The sequence below is a fragment of the Arachis duranensis genome, chromosome 10 (genome assembly GCF_000817695.3).
Source record: "Arachis duranensis cultivar V14167 chromosome 10, aradu.V14167.gnm2.J7QH, whole genome shotgun sequence".
NCBI classification, from domain to species: Eukaryota; Viridiplantae; Streptophyta; class Magnoliopsida; order Fabales; family Fabaceae; genus Arachis; species Arachis duranensis.
The window spans coordinates 22192001-22217549 of NC_029781.3; the positions used below are offsets into that span (position 1 = coordinate 22192001).

The following is a 25549-nucleotide window of genomic DNA, read 5'->3' on the forward strand; positions in this document are numbered from 1 at the left end:
GTTTCTGATATTTGTAACTTTTTTTAATTATTCTTAATATTTAATTTATTTTAATTTATTCTTAATATTAATAGTATTTAGAAAAAATATAAATATTAAGAACAAAATACATATTTTATCTATAACTTTTTCTTTCCTAATTTCATTGGCTACGTGAAATTAGGTGAATAATTTGTTTTTAGATCGTTCATGCCCAAAACAAAGAAAGAAATATTTTTTTTGATTCGCAGACTATCTCTTTTGGCATTGTTATTAAGAATAGACTAAAATCACAAGATTTTGTCAAAGCACAACAATTATACCACAAAGACTCATCACTCAACAACCAAGACACATAAAATAAAACAAGCAACTCATACGCATATTACCTACAATTTTATTAAATCAAAATTTCTTTTAAATAGAATGAGATAAATATAAGATTTTAATTTTGATGTATCGACAGTATAAAATATTTTACAAAATCATGTAATTACAGTCATTTTTTTAGATGATTATTCACGTAGTTAATATAAAAGATAATTATTTTTGCTAATCCAACCTTATTGGATACACGTGTAAAAATAATTTTATACTGTTAGTGTATTAAAATTAAATTATAAATATAGCGATTCAATTCCAACTAACGAGATAAGGTTGGAGAATAAATTTTGATAATAATTTTTATAATTATTTAGGAGCAATGCTTGGGGCCAACAACTTTTGTTATTGGTAGCCAGCAAATAGCAATCAATGAGATTTAATGGTGTGAGATTGAGGTGAGATTTCATCCAATGACTCACATTTCTCTGCTGGTTATATGCTGACTAAAATTCAACAAAACTGCTGGCTTCCTAAACTTTTCCATTATTTATTTCAATAATTAATACATTTATTTTATTTATTTAAATAAAAATATTTGTATTTTATCCTTATTTTTATTTAAAAAAACTTTTTTCTAAAAAGAATCACTTAAATATTTTTGAAAAAAACCTCACCAAACAAGTCCTTATTCCTAAACCCTCTCACTCTAAAATAGATTTTCCAGTTAGAAAGTAAGAAAGCTGAACTTTCACACCGCACAACCAAATTAACATCCCAATAATTAGAAGCCAAATCAAATTAAATCGAATCCCTTCTCTATCTCTTCTTCTACCGTATTTTCCGTCCATCACACAGCAAAACATTCTCTCCACAAAACTTTTCCGACAGCCCCACCGCCACCACCACCCATGGACGAGTTTCCACCGTCACCGCCACCTCCACCTCCTCCTATGACCCTGGACGGAGCTGAAAACGACGCAGTTTTCGCCAAAACGCTCGTGCTGAGCAAACGCGAAGTAACCGCTCGTCGGCTCCGCCGAACGAGGCAACTCAGACGGTGCTACAGAGGGCACTACTGGGCTCTAATGGAAGAGATCAAGTCCAAGTATAAGGAGTATTATTGGACCTACGGTAAGAGCCCCTTCAAGGAAACCAGCGGCGTTAACCACGCTGTCGTTTTGGGCGACGAGAACAATAAGAACGCAAACGGCGGCAACGAGAGGAACAATAATGCCGCTTTGGGAGTTGGAGGAGACGACGTCGTTCGGTGCGCTTTTGGTGGATGTAAGATTAAGGCTATGGCGCTTACTAGGTACTGTCACGCTCACATACTTTCGGATCCCAAACAGAAGCTCTATCGGGGATGCAGAACCGTAGCTAAAAAGTGAGTTCTTTCTTACTCCAAGTTTTTTTTTCTTGCAATTTTTGCTTTGGTTGATAGGTTTTCTTGCAATTTGAAATTATTTGAAGTATTGTATTTTTAATTTTTTGCTTTTTATGTTCGTTTTCATGTTGTGCTTTTTTCTTTTAGTTGAATAGATGAATGGAATTCTTTTATCATAATGCGTGAGGTTTGGAAAAGATGGGTTAAAGTTTCAGAGAAGTAACCTGCTTTGTTTGTGGTTTAGTGTTGCATGATAATTTTGCACTTGTTGATGCTGGGTTAGGAGACCAATCCCCATGGTATCCTTACCGCGTAATATTGGGAAAGGAAACTAATTTAAGTATGTCAGGCTTACTCTCCAAGGTATCCTCACCTCGAGTCTTCTCAGGTGGGAGTGTGTCTCTATCACAATGCAAAACCATTGATGATAGATAATTAGAAGTGTCTGGTAATATGTATATTTAATTTCCTTGTGTTGAAAATGTGCACTTTACCCCTCTGTAGTGCACCTCAACGTTACAGCATAGTTTCTGAATGCAAATGGCGGCTCATGGTGGAGAGCAAAAGTTCTGCCATAGGATTATGGCGAATGGCGTTGTGAGAAATGGTGGAAATGTTAGATAGGACTGAAAATACATGTATATCCACAAAATGCAGAAAAGCTGCACATGTAATAGATTATAAAATGTAAGCAATATAAGCAACCTTTTACTCGTAAGGGTGCAATTAATTCAGCTAAGCAACAAATAAAGACGACATTAAGTCAGAAAGCACAAAAATACAAAGACATAAGAGCTTAAGTGCCAACTATGGCATAGTCAAATACTAAAAACTCAAAAGAAACACCAAAGGCATTGTCTCAACTCTCATCTTGTATTTAAACTAACAAATGAAGTATCTGGATTGGCTAGAGATGAAATGGAAGAGGAACGAACGCCAAGAAAAAGACTAAAAATAAAACTGATACAGTGTATTGAACAATTGTAACAGAAGCAGAGTCTTGAAAAGAGAGCGGAGAGAAAATTTGGAAAAAGGAAAACCACCTAGAGTGGAGGAGGAGAGCCAACTGGTGGCAGCGGTGATGCCTTGATAGCTTCTTTCTCAAGCAGCAGTAGTATTGACTTTCTTCCTAAAGGTCTGGATGGTTGCATAGTTTGATTTAATTAATAATCACTATCTACATAATTTGTTTGTTTTGGTAAAAGTCAAGCATTTTTTATTTAGAAAATTTTATTTAGCACAGACAACCCATACAAAGTAATACAGATGACATAAGATGCTTTTATATATATATATATATAATGCTGTCCTGATTGCTGTCATTCATTGGCTGAAAATGCAACTACTTTCATAATTATCTCATTATACCAAACATTTATTTTAAATGGTAACCCTATTGGTCAGTTTGTTTTATGCTTTATGCTCACCTCAATCTTACTTAAGTTCTTGGAGAAAACCATGTTTTGGACTTATGGATGCTTTGCTTACTAAAAGAATATCTTATTTTGTATTCAGTAGTGTCATATGACACTTGCTTACCAGCTATGCATACTAGTTTATGGATTCAAGCTAACTAAAGAATCCAAGCATTGCACTATATTGGTCAACAATGTCTTGCAAATAGTTTATTCTTTGGTTGCATACAGAAATATCACTATCACCTGAAAAACTCACACCACATCTGTTGACTTCTGTTCCTGATCTAATTGTACATCATGGAAGCATAAATGCATAAAGTTTCACTTCACCTTCTACCACGGTTTCTAGATTCCATAGAGACAACTTCCTTATCACAAGTTGTGTTTGTGAATTGAGGATTTGGAAGGGAAGGGAGCTCCTGGAAAGGCTTGATGATTAATTATAAGTCTGATTTCTAATTCAATTCATTCCTTCCCTCTCTTTCCCGTTATTGCTGCACAGGATTGCCAATTAGCACTCCCTAGAAGATTCTACACAGTTCGAACTACCAACTCAGGGAGAGGAAGTCTCTCCAGTTTCTAACAGAATTCACAACAGAAAATGCATAGTAAACTAAGCTAACTATAACCTAGCTATTTATAGGCAGTGAGGAATAGAGTCTAACTAACTTATCAGCCAGCTGGACCATGCTAACAACAACTAAAACTGCCAGTTAACTGCTACTTACCTCTCCTTTTGTAACACAGCCCGAACCTGTTAGTAGTAGGCGCCTCTCTATCAATTTCACTTACAAACATACCCTTCGAGTTTTTTATCCCTACTTGCTGTTCAAGTATGAGAAGCTTTGTTTGTAATTGGTACTATGTTCTTAATTTTAAAGTCTGAAATCTTAAAGAGAAGTCTAGGGGGCCAGCAGATTTTGTGGTTTTTAGCCATCAATTAGCCATCAATGATGTTTTTAATGGTGTGAGATTACATCTAAGGGTGTAGAATCATTCAATTTGCTTTTGATGGTTAAGTGCTGACCAGAATTTAACAAAAGTGCTGGCTCCCTAGCACTTCTCAATTTTAAAATTGATGCTTTGCCCTTTTCTATTTTGATGTATCAAAATATTGCTGTCCTAATTCCTATGCATAATAATTACCATTTTCTCAGACAGACAAATTTACTGATAAAGGTTTATGGCTCTATGCAGTTTGCCAACAGGGCCTTCATATTGTAATAAACCAGTGTTGAGGTCTGTGGTTCCTGCTGCTTGCACAACTCATTACCAATTAGGTGAAAAGTGTCTTCTTCGTGCTGTAAAAAGGGCAGGCTATAATGTCCCAATTAATCGTAAGCCTAATGTGAAGTTACATGTAGTAGTTAATGAATTTGTTCGCCAAATCCAAAATAAACGAAAAGTTGCATTGAAAGCAGCTGTATCTAAAGTTGAGACTCAATAAGAAACAAGGTTAAGTTTCTTATTGTTTAGAAGATGATTGATTGTCTAAAGACATTGCATGGTGTTGGGCATATTCCAATATCTAGGAGAAATTGGTTAATGATTTGGTGTTGAAGGATGATCAATAAGAAATGTACTTAGATGTCTGTACATCATAAGTATTCCAGGTATGTCATTTTTTTTTCTTTTCTTGTTTAGACACATATTTTGACCCTATGAGCAGCATTGCAATATTTCAATTGTTGATTGTTACTAATAACCAGAATTTCTTGACATGGATTAAGAATCCTTTTGTGAATCAATGAGAACAGCAGTAAGCCATAATTAGTTCATTTGATACGTTGAAAGTTTTGGGGTTTACTTAATGACTTATTGATCATTTGACAATATTGCACTAGAGACTTTCTACTGCTGCAAGAATGTCAAAATGATAACTTGAAACTGAAAGGTTCAACTGTTCCATTCAATTTCAAAGCTCTCTTGACTAGCTACATGTTTATAAGGATTAGTGGATGTGCTTGACAGTTTTGTTATTTTAGTTCTTGCACTGCAAATGCTCCTTAGCTCCTCTAAAGCAGAAAAATTTAATTTAGAGGGAAAAGATGGAAACTTGTGAAATCTCAGTTTTTAGTGATAAAACAAATGGTTGATGTTATGATAAATTGAAATCACATGCGTAATTAAGCCCGTGTTTGTCAGAATCCACTCAATTTTGTCATTAAGATATTCCTAAAATTTGTAAGTTCAAGTGAGCTCCTTACCTTAGAGGAGCTAAAATCCATTCAGTAGTATATAAAAGCTGGTTTTTAGAAGTAGGTGAACCTGGGTACTTTTAATGTTCTTTAGGAGCATATTGCATAAACTGCTCCCTTTTCTATGTACGGCGAGAGTGTTAGAAGTAGAATTTATAGTTATATCCTGATGCATAACATGAATTGAAAGGACCAAATAGTCCATAAATTGACTTGTAAGGCTTTTTACGTTTTACTCTTTAACTCTACAACATAAGAATATAAGTTAGTAGTACTATCACTACTGGTATAAACAGAATCTGGAAATATTTATAAGCACCAAGTGGGAAAGGACTTCTGCTATTATTTTTTTACTGTTGTTGTCATTGTAATAGTTGTGTTGCTCAAGTAAAATGGATTAAGCCAATTCACCTTTGAATTAGTTGAAAATTTAGTTTAGGTATGTTCATGATATTGTGTTGGAATTAAATGATTATGACAAGTGAGTAATATGTTAAACTGTGTTTGTTTCTGAGAACATGACAAGACAAGTTATTAAGAACAAGACACAAAGGACAGAGACACAAAATTGTGTTTTTATGTTCTGTTTGGTGATAAATTATAACAAATTTGATAAGAAAAATATAATAATAAAAAAATATAATCATAAAAAATTAACAAAAATAACAAAAAATAAAATAAAAAATAAGTTGTGTCTCTTGTTAGTGTCTCTGTGTCCTTCATGTCAGGATGGATACAAAATACACTAATTCAGTGTTTCTGGATACATTGTCTCTGTCTATGTCTAATCTGTTAAACACGATTTTATGTCTCCGTGTTCCGTCCCTGAAAACAAACGCAGCCTTATTAATGTGGATTTTACTGATGAAATTTTGGTTTGCACTGACCTGAGCCACATTTATGTGTTAACTTGGTACACTGATGAGCTGTGTTTGGCATTCATCATGGGATTATAGGTTTCCAAAATAGGGTATTAGGTATTGGCAGCAGAAATTGACCTATGTCCAGTGCCTTCAGGGGGAATTGAGTGGTTTAGTCTTGCCTCTAGCTGTATAACGCATCCATTAAGGTAGAAAGTAGCTAAATTCCTTTTCTTGGTTTGATTTTTTCTATGAAATATGGCTTAATATTTTCCTAAGTAATCAAATCCATCATCATACTGCATGACCCAACTATCTCAATCAACCTATGTGCATCTGTCATAGCATTGCTCTATGCCTGCCCTTGTTGGTGACTGTGTCGTCCCTCATCTGCTGTTCAATTTCAACGGCATGATATGTATTATGAATTGCCCCCATTACGATAATTATTGTTGTTTAGAATTCATCATTTTGCTGCATTTGGATTCAGTAGAACATGGGCAGTATACTGCAAAAAGTTTCTTATACTCATGCATTATATGAATTTTAAGTTCTGAACATATTGACTGCATGTGAAGAAGTAATAGATTGATTCTTTCCAAATTTTATGATTCCATTGTGTTTGGGATTTGGTTGGTAGCATTTCGAAACTGTCTCTTGTACAAAAACACAGAGACAATGAGTACATAAACCTATTTGGTAGCTTAGACAGGTATAAAGGCAACTAGGTTTTTCTATCCTCCCAAAAAGTAGGGCAATGGAGATAGGACACTGAAAAAATTTCACACTTCTCTTGGGATCGATCTTCATCTTTGTTTGTCTCTATCTTTGCATCTGTTGTTTCACTGTTCTTATATTTGTATCCCAAGGGAGTTTCTAAACACTACTTAGTGAAGTGAAGATGCTACCTTCTCTAAATAATTTATGATTGGATCTCATTACCACTTTTTTTTGTTACGAGTGCCATTGAATCTTATTTGATTGACTAGTAGATCATGGAGTTCTAGTCTTAATGTATATATAATCACACTTTTATTTGTGGTTTAAATACGATTTTCGTCCCAAAAGATATTGTAGATTTTGATTTTGCTCCTTACATATATTTTTTTTTATTAAGGTCTATTTTTTTTTCTAAAAAGTTGGGTTGACACTATTATTTTGTTTGGTTTTCAGTCTCTGTATAATTCGTTTTAAGTCCTTAAAAATTATAATGATTTGGTCTAAATCATTTTGGATAAAACCATATTTTCTACAATTTATCTAGTCTTTTAATTTTAAGGTAGTAAAATCAATTGATATTTTTTTTTTGAAATATTTGGACTAACGTGAATATGAAATCTTCTAAGAGTCAACCAAATGTTCTTAAAATTTAGACTAAAGACCAATCCCTTTTCCCCCTTTGTTTAAAGATGAAAACCAAATTCACGATATTTATAATGATATAAATATATTTAAAGCTTTGATCCGTAGAATAATGTATAAAGCTTTTACTTTTTGTATTTATAAAAATAAAATAAAAAATTATATTACAGACATTGCAATTCATACATAAGGATATTCTTCTTCATGCAACTTAGATCGCAATATATCATTAATGTGAGTGTGGCTTATGAATTTGCGATTTTGATCGCCAAACTGTACATATTAAAGCCGAAAATCTAGTTTAACTTGTTATAAAATTTGGTGAGAATTATGTATCAATTCAAACAGAAAGAGAAGGATCATGTGAATGTGTATGACCTACTTGCGAAGATTCAATGAGATGAAAGTAGGTGTCTAACAATTTTACCTTCATGTTTGTTTCATGTTGGTCCAAATTAAAATAAACAAGGGGTGGACTGTAGAAGTAACTCGGCCAAGAAGAAACTAGATTTTGTATTTGATCCATTTCTTGTTTCTTCTATATATTGTATTAAAAGAGTCATACACTTTAAGCAACTTGAGCTAGTCGGAGTAGTTAGCTCACTCATCTGCTTAAATAAGTATCGAAAGTTCAAATTTCGTCTTATATATACAATAATTCATTAGCTAGTGGCAAATATCATACACTTTTTCTTAAATTGTTTAGGCTCATTTAATTATAATTTCATAAATTAAGAATTTACTTTTTATAAATTATTGATAAATCACTTATAAATTAATATTTACTCTCTAAAATGTCGGCTCTATTTAAGAAGTTTGTGATTGATTAATAAATAATTACATATATAAGACAATATTTAAAAATTATAACACCTTTAAATAAAAGAATGAGCTAATCAATATATCAATTAGAGATGTTTTGTTCACTTTACCACTTACCACAACTACTTCCCTGCAAATTTGTGCCTAGAATTTAGGAAATCAAAGAATATACTCTCTTCTCATCAAAGGAACCCATATATTCCCATGCAATCACGAGGCAGCAACTCCAAAGATCCATAAGTTGCTATCGTGGCCTTGCTGGTAGGGGTGTTTGCGGTGCAGTTTAAATCAGTTTTGAGTCAAAAAATCATTCGACCTAAAAACTAATTTTACTTGCGATGCAGTTTGGATTGGATGCTTTTAAAAAAAAAAATCCGATCCGATCCGATCCAATTTCAAGCGGTTTGAATTGGATTGAATTTGCGGTTTATAAATTAAAAAATTAAATACATATAACAAGTCTCAATATCAAATTTTAAATAATCAACAATGACATAACAAGCCTTAATAATATCTTAAAAAGCAAACGATAACATAACGATAGAAATAAAATTATAGGTTAGTTAAAATAAATAAATAAATAACATTTTGAATATAAAATATTTATTAAATAATAATAATACATGAATAATATAAAAATTTATAAAAAATTGAACATGTTATAAGTATAATTGTAAATATAATAATAAAATAATAATATTATAGCACATTGTGCGGTTTGGATTGGATTGAATCGGTTATGAAAAGTAGATCCGAAATCCGATCCGATCCAGCTGTTTATACAAAATAAAATTCAACCAAATCCGAATTAGTATGGTTTTAATCGGTTTTCGGTTTAAATTGGATTAGATTAGAGGTTTAATTTAGATTGGTTTAGATTTGAACACCCCTATTTGCTGGTATAAAACTTGTTCAACTTGAAAAAATTGTTATTCATTTGACAGTGTAAATCAATTTATTTTTTTGCTATTTATATAATTTATTATTTTTTCTCTTTTTTATTATGGGGGAGTTCTGCAAGAAAATTTTGTCTGTGATCTATCTTAAAAATATAGAGAAGGCAAATGTATTAACTCAAAGTAGTTTTCAGCAAGGCATCAAGATTGGAAAAATAACAGACTTGAAAAGTTGGATTGAACAAATTTAGAGTAAAAAATAGAGAAGTTTTTTATGTGTTGTGATTTGATAAATAAATTTTTCAACCATGGTACTTGGACATTAAAATCAATTCTCAAAATTGGTTATCGGTATAACAGGTTGAAATATAAATACATATTAAAAATAAATTAAACTCGTATATTTATATACAAATATATTGATAACAGATTCTAATATATAAATAGTATTTTTTTTTGTAAATTTTCCGTGACAATAGAATCATCGTATTTTTAGCATAAAACTAGAGGATGAAAGAACCGAAACAATGAATTTGGTGGTATTTACTGTTAAACCACTCTTCTACCTTAACCCATGACAACAATAAAGAAATCTCACGGCCTACAAATTTAACCCAAAAGAATACAAAAATTCAGTTATAATTTTAGTCTTTATTATTATCTTATCTTTATGTTATCTTTATTTATCTTTATCTTATCTTTATTTGCTTTTATCTTTGATAGGACAATGCTCTATATATATTTAGTTTTACCTTTATAGTTTATAATTTTAATCAATTAACAATCAATAAAATTTTTTCATCTTTTCTTTTCTTTCCTTTCCTTATTCTTTCACAATTTTATTATCTTTGCATACTCTTTAAGTACTCTTTCCGTTTTATTATGGTATCAGAGCTCCTCTTGAGCTCTACTGACATCTATGGATAAACCAACCAATTCAGATCCTAAAACTCCTTCGACCTTCCCTCCCACTATGAATAATCAACATTCCTACTCTGTCTTAGGTCAAGAAAAAATGACACACGAGCAACTTCGTGAGGAGCCTCTTTTGGATCTTTCGTCAGCCCAGCACTTTTCTTTCATGGCACTTCCTTTTAATAAAGAAACTCGTCCTTCAAACCCACTTGAGCTTTTGTCAAGTCCAACTACTCATTATCTTTGTTCTTTCAATACTTTTTTTATTGTTAACAATTTTTCAAGTCGAGATTCATGCTTGAATACTTGGATCATTGATTCTGGTACCACAGATGACATTGCATCAAATTTATCTTGGTTTATTTCTTACACACAAATTTCTCCTATCATTGTTTATTTACTAAATGGTTCTCAAACTACTGTTTCTTATAAAGGCATTGTTCAATTTTCACCATCCTTGGTTCTTCCTGATGTCTTTATTTACCTCATTTCAACTTTAATATTATCTCCGTCTAAAAAATTATTTCAGCACTCATATGTAAACTTACTTTTTCATCTTCTTCTTACTTTTTCATCTTCTTCTTGCACTTTACAGAGCAATAATTTGGGGACGATTGATTTAGGCAGAATGAGAGAGGGATTATATGTCTTTGAACCTAATTTCGGTAAAAATCCATTCACTACACTCTCTATAAATTCCATTCAATCTCCACCCATTACACCTTCAAATATATGGCATTTTCGTTTAGGACACCTTTTTGGACAAAGACTTAATCATTTACATCAATATTTTCCTTTTATCTCTATGCATCTAGGGGTGGCAAAACAGGTTGAACCCGTCAGGTCGATCTGCTAAATCCGCTAAAAAGGCAGGTCGGGCCAGAATTTGGAGCCCGCCAAATTAAAAAAATTCGCCAAACTCGCACCGCTAAATTGGCGGGTTTTGGCGGGGCGGGGTGGGCCGATCCGCCGAGCCGAAGATTTTTATTTTTTATTTTTTATTAAATAAAAGAGTGATTGCTAGTATAAAATTAATAATTATAGAATTTTCAAACACTTTTTTATTTTTGTTTTTATTCTACTTTTAGTTATTAACTTTATTTATTTTATTTTACAATTTCGTATATTTGTTCAAATTATGTGACTTATTTTTTAAAGTAAAGATAGTTCTATTGACAAATATTGTTTTAAACAATTTTATTGAAGTTAGAAATTAAAAAAAAGATAGTGAAAAAAATTATATTATAATTAGACTATTTTTTATTTGTATTTGATTTTTTAATTATTATTTTTTTAGTTAATTTTGAATAAATTTTTTTAAAAAGAGTCAAGCGGGTCATCCCGCCCCGTTTATGGGGCGTCCTAGGCGGGACGGGGCGGGTTGGGGCAGGCTGGCCCGCTTTGCCACCCCTATATGCATCATAACGAGACTTGTGACATTTGTCATCTTTCTAAATAAAAGAAAGTTTTATTTTCTCAAAGTTTTAACAAAGCTAATGCAAGTTTTAATTTATTACATTTTGATATTTGGGTTCCATTTTGACAAAATTTTATTCATAATTATAAATATTTTTTTACTACTGTTGATGATTTTAGTTGCTTTACATGTGTTATTTTATTAAAATCAAAAGGAGAAGTGCAAAATCATGTAAAAAATTTTATTACTTTAGTTGAAAAACGAATCAACTCTAAAGTCAAAACTATTCGTTTCGATAATGGACCAGAATTTCTTTTACATGATTTTTATGCTTCAAAGGGTATTATTCATCAACTTAGTTGTGTTGAAACTTCTCAACAAAATGGAAGGGTAGAACGCAAGCATCAACATATTTTGAATATAGCTCGTGCTCTTATATTTCAATCTAATTTACCATCATCTTTTTGGTCTTATACTGTTAAAGATACTGTTTATTTACTTAACAGAATTCCATCATCTGCAATTAATTTTAAAACACCATTTGAGATTTTATTCAATCATCCACTAAATTATCATGACCTTAAAGTTTTTGGATGCTTATGTTTTGTTTCTACCCTAATGGCAAACAGATCAAAATTTGATCCAAGAGTAAAAAAGGTTGTGTTTATTGGCTTTCAACATGGTTTTAAAGGATATATTGTTTATGTTTTAGATGATAAAAAAATTGAGATTTCTAGAAATGTGATTTTTTTATGAAATGATCTTACCCTTAGTCACAAAAAATGTCCAATTTCATACACTCATCCCAACATTGCCAAACACACCTTCTCAAAAACAAGATTCAGTTAGTCTTCCAGTTGAACCCTCACCTATACCCATTGACCCAACTCCATCTAATTCTTTATTTTCTCCAACAACCTCTCCTTCTTTTTCACTGTCATTTCCTAACCAAGTTGAACCCATGACCACCGAATCTCTTTTAACACACACACACCCATCTCTCCTTCCACACTAGACACCAATCCACCATCACCTCCTCATCCCCCCGTCACCTTCTTCACCACCTGAGCAACCCCATCCTCGTCATTCCAACCGACCTCACCGACCTCCAGCATATCTCTCTGATTACTTGTGCAATTCCTCTCTCATCTCTACAAATCAATCTCCCTCAAAGTGCAAGTATCATTTATCTTTAGTCATGTCTTTTTCTTCTCTTTCATCTTCACATAAAAAGTTTTTTTATCTCTACATTTTGACATTGAGTCAAAGTCTTTTAAGGACGCCAATCAACACTCTAATTGGCGTAGCGCTATGAAAGATGAGCTGGATGCTCTTGAGTTGAACAAAACTTGGCGTCTTGTTGATTGCCCTGCAGGCGTTAAGCCAGTTGGCTGTAAATGGGTCTATCGCATACAATGCAAGCCTGATGGTTCAGTTGATCGATATAAAACATGCCTTGTGGCTAAAGGATTCACTCAGACTGAAGGTGTTGATTTCTTGAAAAAATTTTCCCTGTTGTCAAGCCTACCACTATCAGATTAGTTTTGGCATTGGCCTCTATGAAGCATTGGCCCATACATCAGTTGGATGTCAATAATGCTTTCTTACATGGAGATCTTTCTGAGGATGTTTATATGACTCTGCCACCTGGATTTACATCTCCTCGATCGAATCAATGCTGCAAGCTACTAAAGTCACTATATGGTTTACGACAATCTAGTCGTATGTGGTATGACAAACTTTCTTTTCTTTTACTATCTCATGGATATCAGTAGATCTTATCTGATTATAGTCTATTTGTTAAATTCACTGGTGCTCAAATTTCTATCTTTCTAGTCTAGGTTGACGACATTATTCTCACTGGTAATTCTATTTCTGAACTTGCTGCCATTAAGTTTATTTTGCACCAACACTTTCGAATTAAAGACTTGCGCCCATTAAAATATTTTTTGGGTATTGAGGTTGCTCAATCAACGAAGAAAATTTCCTTATCTCAGAGAAAATATTATCTTGATCTTTTAGAAGATTTTGGTTTATTAGGTGCTAAGCCTGCCTCTGTTCCAATGGATAGTACCACAAGACTATATTAAGACAAAAGTCCCTTGCTATCTAGCCCTTTTGTATATCGTCGTTTGGTTGGGCGTCTTATCTATCTCACCACTACTCGACCAGACATCATGTATGCCACTCAACAATTAAGTCAATTTATGACATCTCCTACTGAATCTCATCTTCAAGCTGCCAAGCATGTTATCATATCTGAAAACTAGCCCCGACAAAGGACTTTTTTTTCCAAGAGAATCAGAAATTCAGCTTCTCGGTTCAGTGACTCTGATTGGGCCGGATGTCCTGACACTCGGCGATCTTTAACAGGTTATTGTTTCTTCTTAGGCAGTTCTTTAGTCTCTTGGAAGACCAAGAAACAAACCACTGTTGTCCGCTCATCCACTGAAGCAGAATATCGTGCACTTGCTAACACAACTTGTGAACTTCAATGGATACTGAATGTGTTACAATTTTTACCCATCTCTCCTATCTGCCCACCAGTTTTAGCATTGTGATAATCAGAGTGCTTTTCATATTGATACAAACCTAGTTTTTCATGAACGGACTAAACATTTAAAGGTTGATTGTCACTTAATTCGACAAAAAGTTCAAGCTGGAGTGATGAAACTTCTCCCCTGGACAGCTAGCTAACATCTTCACCAAACTTTTGTCTTCTCGACCCTTCCATCTTAATTTGAATAAGCTTGGTGTTCTTGGCATCTTTGATCCTCCAGCTTGTGGGGGCGTATTAAACTACTCTTTCACCTTAGCCCATGACAACAATAAAAAAATCTCACGGCCCACAAATTCAGCTCAATAGAATACACAAATTCAGTTATAATTTTAGTCTTTATTATTATCTTATCTTTATGTTATTTTTATTTATCCTTATCTTATCTTTATTTGTTTTTATCTTTTATAAGTCAATACTCTATATATATTTAGTTTTACCTTTATAGTTTACAATTTCAATCAATAAACAATCAATAAAATTTTTTCATCTTTTCTTCTCTTTCCTTATTCTTTCCCAATTTTATTATCTTTGCATACTTTTTATACACTCTTTTTCTGTTTTATTATTTACCCCATTTTTTTCCAGTCTTCTCTTCTTTTACCTTTTTTATTTTTGTAATAGGAAACTTTGGCCCCTTTAGTTTATGGAAATCTTGGCTGTTACTTTTGTGAACTGTAAACATGTTTTTTCTGCTCAACAGACATGAATAGTATAGTGTGCACAGCTTTTTTTATTTAAATAAAAAATTTCATATTTTGCAATCCAAAATGATCTTAGAAAGAATTATATTTGTGTGCTTTATATTTCAATTTCACAAGCAATGCAAGCAAAATTAAAGATATATATTTTCTCCACCTTAATTTCTTAGTTATTGTCGGTAAAATTGGAAAAAAAAAAGTTGCAAACCGAATTAGAAAATAATGTGATATGAACAAATAGACTACATTGTACATTTTCTACTATTTTTAATAATTTATTAACATTTTTTAATTTTAAGTTAATCATTAACTTTGAAGATAAATCTCAATAAAAAAATACATTATTTAGATTCAAACTAAACATAAAAAATAAAAAGTAATCAGAATAGAATATCAAATTTTGTTTTACTTTAAATTTTGAAAAATTTTATCATTATAAATTTAAAACAAAAATGAGTTAATGACTTTTTAAAATTATAAAAAATTATTATTGAGATTTTTAATGTTAAAAAAATTAATATAAAGTATAATCATTAAAGGTGACATAAGAGTTCAAACTTAAATCTTTTTAATTTTAAAGTAATAAACATGATCAAAAACTTTGTTATATACTTAATTTTACAAATTAAATGATGATTTGATTAATATAACGCTTTAATTATTTTCAAAATCACATATTGTATAAATTTAAGTGACCTCTTTATATTATTTTGTTATCACTATTTGTTATTCTTAACTATGAAAAAATTTATGTTTTAGTTCTTATGCTACCTTAGGGATATGCTTTAACATCAAAAGTTTCTATAAATTGTTTTGAAGATGCTAATGAATTCAAAAATAATTTTCAATAAATTTTAAGAAATTATTATTCATAGTGTTCTAAATTCAATTTATAAGTTTGAAAAAAAATACAAATTTTTCAGAATTTCAACTAAAATACATATTTCTATTTTTATTGGTTTTGATTTATTTATATTTTATTTAAAATTCAGATGGAGGATATTTTTGTAGTAGCATTTGTATTTTAAAGTTAATGAACTAATACCATTAAGGGATTAAAATAGTATAAACTGTGCAGTATAACTAATTTGTTCATATCACATTTTCTTTCAAAGTTTAGACTTTTCGGATCTTAGGAATGGCCGCCAGTAATTCTAACTTATACCACAAAGACTCCGATCTTTTGGAATGGAGGCTAAGAGATACGCGCTCGATCTAAGGTAGAACGGAAGTGGTTGTCAGGCACGCGTTCATAGGTGAGAATGATGATGAGTGTCACAGATCATCACATTCATCATGTTGAAGTGCAACGAATATCTTAGAATAAGAATAAGCTTGAATTGAATAGAAGAACAATAGTAATTGCATTAATACTCGAGGTATAGCAGAGCTCCACACCTTAATCTATGGTGTGTAGAAACTCCACCGTTGAAAATACATAAGTGATGGTCTAGGCATGACCGAATGGCCAGCCCCATTGTCTAAGGATTAACAATAATCAAAGATGTTCCAAAAGCTCGTCCAAAGATCAAAATACAATAGTAAAAAGTCCTATTTATACTAGACTAGCTACTAGGGTTTACAGAAATAAGTCTAAGTGCAGAAATCCACTTTCAGGGCCCACTTTGGTGTGTGCTTGGGCTGAGCTTGAGCTTTACACATGTAGAGACTTCTCTTGGGGTTAAACGTCAAGTTGTAACGTGTTTTTGGCGTTTAACTCTGGTTTGTGACGTGTTTCTGGCGTTTTACTCCAGAATGCAGCATGGAACTAGCGTTGAACGCCAGTTTGCATCATCTAAATTCGAACAAAGTATGGACTATTATATATTTCTGGAAAGCCCTGGATGTCTACTTTCCAACTCAGTTGAGAGCGCGCCATTTGAAGTTTTGTAGCTCCAGAAAATTTATTTCGAGTGCAGGGAGGTCAGAACCAACAGCATCAGGAGTCCTTTTTCAGCCTGAATAAGATTTTTGCTCAGGTCCCTCAATTTTAGCCAGAAAATATCTGAAATCACAGAAAAATACACAAACTCATATTAAAGTCCAGAAATGTGAATTTTGCATAAAAATAATAAAAACACCCTTAAAAGTAGCTAGATCCTACTAAAAACTACCTAAAAATAATGCCAAAAAGCGTATAAATTATCTGCTCATCAATGGCTAAAGATCTACTACAACGATTAGCTTGGTAAGGCCACCTAGAAAAATATATCAGTGGCCACATACAAAAACGTGCCACATCATCTGCCGACCACACCTTTGCAGGGCAATATTCTAGAGACAAGGAAAAAATGACTCATAATCATCCTGATCAACCATGAGGATTTATTAACTGTATCTCTAGAGGTTTTGCGAGTGGAGGAGCAACAACCTCAGCCTGAAAACGTACATACCGAGCTATGCTCTTGGTAGAAGGCACTTTGAATACAATCCAAACACTTTCCCATTTTTCAGAGATGACATTTCAAACATCTGATTTCAATGCAAACACTGCAAATCTGGATGACCATATTGTCATTTCTATCCAGCTGGGAGACCTTTTATTCTATTCTATTCTACATTTCAGAAAATGAAGCTGAGCAATAACATACTCCAGCCATCCACTGGAGACCTGGTAGAATTCTCAGGTAAACGTGTCCCAGTTTTGGGATCTGTGTGGTTACAAACCACACTGGGTAAGCATCCCTTATCTAAGACTTCTGATGTTCAATATTTAGTTGTCGATTGTTTTAGCCCTTAGAATTTAATACTTGACCGACCTTTTTTAAATAAGTTAGATGCTACAGTATCTATAATTGATCTCAGTGTTAAGTTCTCTATGCAGAACGACCTTATCGCAACCATTCACAGTGACCATCGTGAAGCATGTCAGTTCTACAACATCAGTCTCAAACTGCCAAACCGAGATATAGGAGCCCAAGTGAACAATGTCCATAATTCTGACGAGATATAGGAGCCCAAGTGAAAAATGTCCATAATTTTGACGAGCTCCCAGCACTCGCAGACCTTGACCCAAGAGCCAAGTTCCTTAACGACCAACACCAATGGAGGAATGGTGCATGAATCCCTACACTTCGTACAACTAAACCAACAAGTGCACCGGGTCGTCCAAGTAATACCTGAGCGAATTAGGGTTGATACCCCGAGGATTGTAGTTTGAAGCAAGCTGTGGTTATCTTGTAAATCTTAGTCATACAGATAGAAGAGTTATTAGATTTGTGAGATCTGAACTAGGTTGATATGTTTAATTGCATAAAAGGAAATAAAGATAAAAAGGGTATAAAATACTTTGTGAATTTGAATGTAACCAATGATAAGAAGATGGTTAAGGATTGGAGATGATTTGTCCTTCTGGATTAACTCTGGTCTTACTATCTTCTTCAATTGTGAATGATTTCTTCTATGGCAGGATATATGTGATTGACACTGGTTTGTGCAGCTGCCAATACTCCTCCAGATCTGAACCCCAAGGTTAGTGCGAATCCATTCTGATTGAGGGTGAAGCTCTTGCAGTCCATTCTCCTTAATGATCCTAATCAAAATGCCACAGACAATGTCGGATCTTTCGGATTAGAGAATGATGCGCTTTTGGGTTCTAGCCTCTACCATAGAGACCCTAATCTCCCCATACATCGGCTGGACTGGTGTCTTGAGAAGTCCCCAACGAAGTCGTGGATTAGCCGTTTAAGAGATGTATAATCAAGCTGATGGTTCATCATTGTCCAATGAAAGACTCACTCTGAACCCATGTAGAATGTGATAATCTTATGCCAGTTCAACGCATTCATATTGATGAAAAATGAAGATACATCTTAGAATTGGATCAAACACGGATTGAAGAGAAACAGTAATACTTTTATTAATCCATAAAACTCAGCAGAGCTCCTCCCCTCAACCTAGGAGGTTTAGAGACTCATACTGATAGAAAATACAATGTGAAAAATGAAAAATATGGCAGATCCCCCTGTATGATTGGTGTAAAATTCTTTAAATACTAAACTAATGACTAAGGATTACATTAAGAAGGGTAAAACAGTATTTTAGTGCGAAAATACACTTCTGGGGCCACTTGATGAGTGTTTGGGCTGAGTTTTGATGAGATCCACATATTAGGAGGCCTCTAGGGTATTGAACGCTGGCTAGGGTGTCCTCTTTGGGCATTTGGACACTGGACGTCTGGAATGGGGCAGGAGGCTGGCGTTGGACGCCAGTTTTGGGCCTTTTATTCTGATCCAAAGTATGAACTATTATAAATTGCTGGAAAGCTCTTGAAGTCAACTTTCAATAACTGTTAAGGATGCTCTATTTGGATTTCTGTACTTCCAGAAAATCTCTTTTGAGTGCAAGGAGGTCAGATTCGGACAGCATCTGTAGTGCTTTCTCTGTCTCTAAATTAGACTTTTGCTCCAGCTCCTCAATTTCAGCCAGAAAAGACCTAAAATTGCATAAAAACATACAAACTCAAAGTAGAATAAAAAAATGTGAATTTTACACTAAAACCTATGAAAACTTAATCAAAATTAAACAAAACATGCTAAAAACTATATGAGAATAATGCCAAAAAGCGTATAAAATATCCGCTCATCACAACACCAAACTTAAACTGTTGCTTGTCCCCAAGCAACTAAAAACACAGTAGGATAAAAAGAAGAGTAAGATATAATAAATCTCAGAGTTTCCAATGAAACTCAATTTCAATTAGATGAGCGGGATTTAGTAGCTTTTTGCTTCTGAATTGTTTTGGCATCTCACTATCCATTGAAATTCAGAATGGTTGGTCTCTTTAGGAGCTTAGAATCCAGATGATATTATTGATTCTTCTAGTTCAGTTTTTTTTTTATTTTTGAACACAGCTTTCAGAGTCTTAGCCATGACCCTAAGCACTTTATTTTTCAGTATTACCACCGGATACATAAATGCCACAAACACTTTAATTGGGTGAACTCTTTCAAATTGTGATTCAGTTTTGTTAGAATTCCCAGATAGAGGTGTCCAGAGTTCTTAAGCACACTCTTTTTGCTTTGGACCACGACTTTAACGGCTCAGTCTCAAGCTTTTTACTTGACACCTTCACACCACAAGCATATCTGTTACTTCTGACTCTGAAAAAAAATTCAAGTTTTAACTCCTATGCTACCTTGGAGGGTTGTACTTTATATTAACTTTTTCAAAGTTAAAAGTTCTGATAATGATTTTTTAGATGCTAATAAGTCAAATGATGATTTTTAATAAATTTTTAGAAATTATTTATTATTCCATTTTAAATTTATAAGTTTATAAAAATGTAGATTTTCTGGAATTTGAACTAAAACACAAAAAATTGAATTTCTATTCTTATTCGTTTTATTTTTTTGATTTTTGATTTGGATTCAAACGGGGATATTTCTACCAATGAGTTATAGCTCAAATGGCATAATTTTTCCATACTCACCTAAGAAGTCGTAGATTTGAGTCTCCTATCTTTGACATTTATGTTTTATCCTAAAAATAATTTAATATTTAGATATTTTGCATAAAAATATTCTTTTTATATCAATTATTTTTTGCTATAATAATATATTTTTTTGTTTATTTGTTATGTTAAAATATCTTTTTAAAAATAAAACAGATCTTTTATAAAAAAATATACATAGTAATTTTAAAAGATGTTTTTTATTATTTTTATTTTTATTATTAAAATTTACTAAACACACTAAAAACTAAAGAAATAATAATTTAATGGTACCGAAACAATCTCTAAAACTTTTTTGAGAAGGTGTTTGTAAGTATATAAATTAAAAAAATTTATATGTTTGTGCCGACAAATTTTAAATGCTATTGGTGTTTTTGAAAATATTTAAAATTAGACATTAATTTAGATAGATCAATTTTGTCACATTTATTAAAAGCATAATAGTGTTAAAAATTTTATATTAGTTCCTCTATATAAACGAATAATATGATGTAAAAATTGATTTACCTAACGAAATAAAGATTTAAAAATTAATTTAGTTTTGTGCCACTAGAATTTTAGAACTATCTTTCATTTTTGGGTTTGACTGTGAAACCTAACTTAAAATGATTTTCTTTTAAAAAATAGGTATTTAAATTAAAGAATATTATTCGTATTATCTTTGTCTATATGTTTTTGTATATTTTTTTTTTCCTTTTTGGAATTGAAAATATAGTTGAGAAGAAGTGAAAAAAATAAAAATTTGTCTCTTATTATCGAATAAAGAAAAAAATGTTTTCTTGTGTTTTTAAAGACTGAAATATTGTATAAATACTATTAATAGAAGTTAGTGCAAGAAATAATTCTTGATTTTTCTTCAACAAGATTTTATATTCAAATGATGATGGTAGAAAAATTTCACACCATGTATATGCGGTTCGGCCATAATAAAAAGATTGTTGTGATTTCTTTAAAAGAATATCACAAATACTAATTTATTTTTTATTTTTTCCCTAAAGGAGACAACACTTTGGACACACAACTTATAAGTATTGTGATTATACATGTATTATATATATTTTAGTAATATTTTTTATTTTTAAATTAAAAAATATGATTAAATAATAAAAAAATTACTTTAATTTTAGTAATACTTTTTAAAATACGATAACTATAGTGGGCACATTAGCATTACCTTCTAAAAATAGTAGGAGTGGCTTCATTGTTGTAGTCTATGTCTAGTATTAATAGAACAATAAGGTAAAAGACACAGATTAAAATAAATTTCAATATTTTATTTGGTGTAAAGTGGGGGATAAAAATTGAAACAAGAATGAAATTTTAATTTAATTTATACAAAAGATAAAATTAAAATTAATTAATTAAAATAAAGGTATTTTAGGTATAAAATATTTTTAAAATTTTAGTCTTTATCTCTAAAAATTTTAGTCCCCTGTATCTTCATTTTTTGGAGGTACTAAAATTTTGGGGACAGAGACAGAAATTTTAGTACCAATATCTAAACCAACAAACATGATACTGAATTTCAGTCTCTCAATTTCTGTCTCAGTCTCTCAAAACAAACGCTACCTAAGAGTGTGAACTTTTCTTAAAAAGTATAAATCAAGGAATGTAACTGATGCAGTAAAGAATGAGATCTCATACATGTAAGAGAAAAGAAAAGATTGAGTAGAATTCATGTATTGAGATAGATATCAAGTCTTAAACTATATATAACAATTAAGAGTTCTATCATCACATATTTGAATTATGTTGTAACATAATGTAATAGAAGACAGAATTCAAATAGCTACTAACTATCTCATTTAGCACGAGAGAAAATATCAACTAATCTCCTAACTACTCTCAATACCCCTGCAAATTTAGGTTAAATTTTATGTACAATCTAAGTTTGGATTTAAATCTTTGAAGCAAATTAATAGACGAAAGTTTTATAAATATCTATCACTTGATCTTGAGTAGGTATATTAACACATACAATTATTTTTTATTAACTATCTCTTAGAAAATGGAGGTCAATTTCTAGATGTTTACAACGGCTTTGCAAGACTAAATTTGCTATCGACAGATATGTACTTTGATTATCATAATAAATAGTGTAATTGTCCAAGATAATTATTGTTTCTTCAATAGCTGTTGAATCGACGTGATTTTTGTCAGTAATGTGGCTAAATTCCCATATTCAAATTTTATTGTAGACCGGCTTATCTTGATTTGTTTGCTACATTTTATGAAATAAGGTTACTACAAGGTAGACGAAATAACTACTCGCTCACAATTTCCTATCATCCATACTTGTTGTCCAATCAAGATCTGAAGAAGACAATTACCTATAATTAGTTTTTTATTGTTGTATTGTTGGACAACACATAAACTAGGAACTTAGTTGATTGAGAAAGCTATGTTTTGTCTTGTGACAAGGAGATATTGCAGAGCTTCGAAAATAGATTTATACTTCTTCGAATCGTTGTCACACGCCAGAGTAAAATCATTGTCACAGAGGGTAGAATCATCCGTGCTCGAGGATAATCATCGTTGCCAGAGGCGAAATCATCGTGAAAGCATCATCGTCTTCGTCTTTGGTAGAGGCAGAAGCGTCGCCGTCATTATTGTGTCACCATCCAACAAGATCGTCAGAGGCAAAATCGTCTTCATTGCAGTTTGGTCTTTGTTGCCACTTCTAGCAAAATCGTTCTTCTCTGTTGGCTGCTCTACCTTCCAGTAAGTTAGCCTGAGTAATTTCTGTAATTTTCATTTATCTTATATTTTTTGTTTCTCTTATTAATTATTTTGTGATTTTTTATTTTTTTTAATTTCATACAATTATTTTATGATTGTGCCTCAGTTTTTTTTAATCATGCACAGTTGCTAAAGGAAGTTGAAATTGAATATTTGAAATTTCTTAATCATGAAGTGGGATGGCAATTGCAATATGCTCTATGATGAGGATCTTGAGACTGCTAAGAATGCCATTGAAAAGGAGTTAGCCAAAGTGAAATTAAATTCACACTTCAAGTTGCTCTTTGCTGTGGATGATGATGTATTATCTATGTATTAGTGTTTATATAGATTAGATGAACTTTTATATGAATAATTTGATGTATTGAAGGCTCTAATAGGCAATTAAGATTGGCTTTGTAATGATAATTCGGATGATGTTTCTTTTCTTTTCAATTTTTTTGAATGTTTTTTTATTTTTTAAAAATTCACAGATATCTAAATCCTCAACTAATACGGGAAATTATAATTTTTATTTTATTTTTGATCTAATTTATTAATAAAGAAATTAATATTGGTGGTATTGTAATTATTAATTAATTATATTGACAGTTGATTTGTTCTTTTATGAAAAGAACACAACTGTTTATGAAAATTCATAAAATTTCGGTGTCCAATTCTAATCATCAAAACAACAAACACTTTATCTGGGTTTGTAATTCAAAAATTGGTAGTTCCAAATTAAATCAAAGATTTTATGGTCATGACTGGAGATTCGTAAATTATTAATTTTTATAAAATATCTAATATGTGATATCAGAGCAAAAATTATTTTTGCCTAGCCATTATTATTTGAAAAAAGTATGAACATTGAATTATTTAGAATTCAAAAGAAAAAAATTTAAGTTTGTTATTAAATTTCAAAATTATTTAACATCATCCAAAAAATGTTCATACTTATTTAGAATTGAAAATATTTAATATTTTCTAATGAAAGAATATTTTTAAAATCTAATTAAGAGACCCAAATAAAGAGAAAAGAGAATAACGATAAATATCTCTAAAGTACTTTCTCAAATTACCATGACTTAAATGTTGTCGATTTATTTTGGTGGTAGAAGAGTGAGGGCTAGTAATAACCTTGCCGTGCTTATTTTTCATTTGGTTCTTCCTTTTGATTCGGGAAGTTCTCTGGTGCTGATAATGAAAGTAAGCATGTGATGCTTATGCTATGTGTTTAGGTGTTAGTGCGACTAGGGGTGGCAAATAGGCCTAAACCTACCGAGCCGGCCTGCGTAACCCGCCAAAAAGGCAGGCCAGGCTGAAAAATTGGGACTGCCAAAGAGCAAAAGTTCACCTAACCCGCACCGCTTAAACCGCGAGCTTTAGCGGGGCGAGGCGGGTTTTCCCGCCGAACTTAGTTTTTTTTTTGTAAGTGAGTATTTTGTAATTTTATTGCCAAAATCCAACTTTTTCCAACCCAACTGACAAGAATATGAAGATGAAAATTGAGTGTTTTGGATTCTGTTTTATAATTACAAAGACTTTAATGTTTGTGAATATAAAAAATATTTTTTTATGCTTTTAGAAATTATAAATTTATTAATATGGTTGTGAAATTATATATATTATTTAGTAGTTAATAGTAAAAAGAAAAAAAAAAGAGGAGCTTTGGCGGCCTTAGCCTGCCAGCCCGCAGAGGAGCTTTGGCGGCCCTAGCCTGCCAGCCCGCAGTTAGATCAGGCGGGGTGGGATTCTAAGACCGCCTCACTGGGTGGGGCGGGACGGAACGGGGCGGACTTCCCCGCTTGCCACCCCTAAGTGTGACGCATATACGGAGACTTGTGCTCACAGATGCTATTTTCAGATTGGATGTGGAGCTACATTAATATTTGCGTTTTCATTTGGGAGAAGCGCGATTAATTAGTATTAAATACATTGTTAAGAGTCAGAATAATGTGGGCTGGTGAGTGAGATAAAATAGTGAAGTTTAGGACTTGAATCCATACAATTGTTTCTCTTGTTAGTGTAATATGAATTTTCATATTAAATCCAAAAGAGAAGGGTAAGAGAACTTTAAAAAAAAAAAAACAAAATATATACGTGATATTGAAAAAAATAACATGTTAAATTTTTGATTTTTTTATAATTATTAATGGGGTTAAATACATGGTCTATTTTCTTTACTAACATATTATCTGAATAAGTATAATGTTATTAAAAAACTCACTCATACTGTTTTAAATTGCCACAAATTAAAATTATTTTTACTATTTATCATACCTTATCATAATTATGTAAAAATTATTATTGTACAATATAAATTAATTAATACATGCTACAGAAAAAAATTAAAAGAGAATTATTAGTAATAATTTCAAAGATAATATTATTATTTAATTTGTTGACCTGATTTAAGTTAATTATATGAAACTAGTGTTAAAATATTAAAAAATTAGAATAAGAACAAATAAATAAAAATTGAAATCAAATCAAATGTGAATAAAATAGGAATAAAGAATTGATTTTAAGAAGATACAAATTTA

At 31.8% G+C, this 25549-nt stretch overlaps 1 protein-coding gene across 1 annotated transcript; it reads left to right on the forward strand.

The window, feature by feature from the left end:
• The first annotated feature begins 1012 nt into the window (after nucleotides 1-1012).
• Nucleotides 1013-4824, forward strand: LOC107469450 (uncharacterized). The gene is made up of 2 exons (XM_016088823.3): nucleotides 1013-1687; nucleotides 4303-4824. Exons 1-2 carry the CDS (start codon nucleotides 1212-1214, stop codon nucleotides 4550-4552), a joined length of 726 nt encoding a protein of 241 aa, XP_015944309.1. The 5' UTR covers nucleotides 1013-1211; the 3' UTR covers nucleotides 4553-4824.
• The last annotated feature ends 20725 nt before the right edge of the window (nucleotides 4825-25549 follow it).

Excerpts from the sequence above, each read along its gene's own strand:
- LOC107469450 (XM_016088823.3), top strand. The coding sequence starts at position 1,212 with ATGGACGAGTTTCCACCGTCACCGCCACCTCCACCTCCTCCTATGACC. Across the intron at positions 1,688-4,302 it reads TGCAGAACCGTAGCTAAAAA|TTTGCCAACAGGGCCTTCAT; the intron begins GTGAGTTCTTTC and ends GGCTCTATGCAG.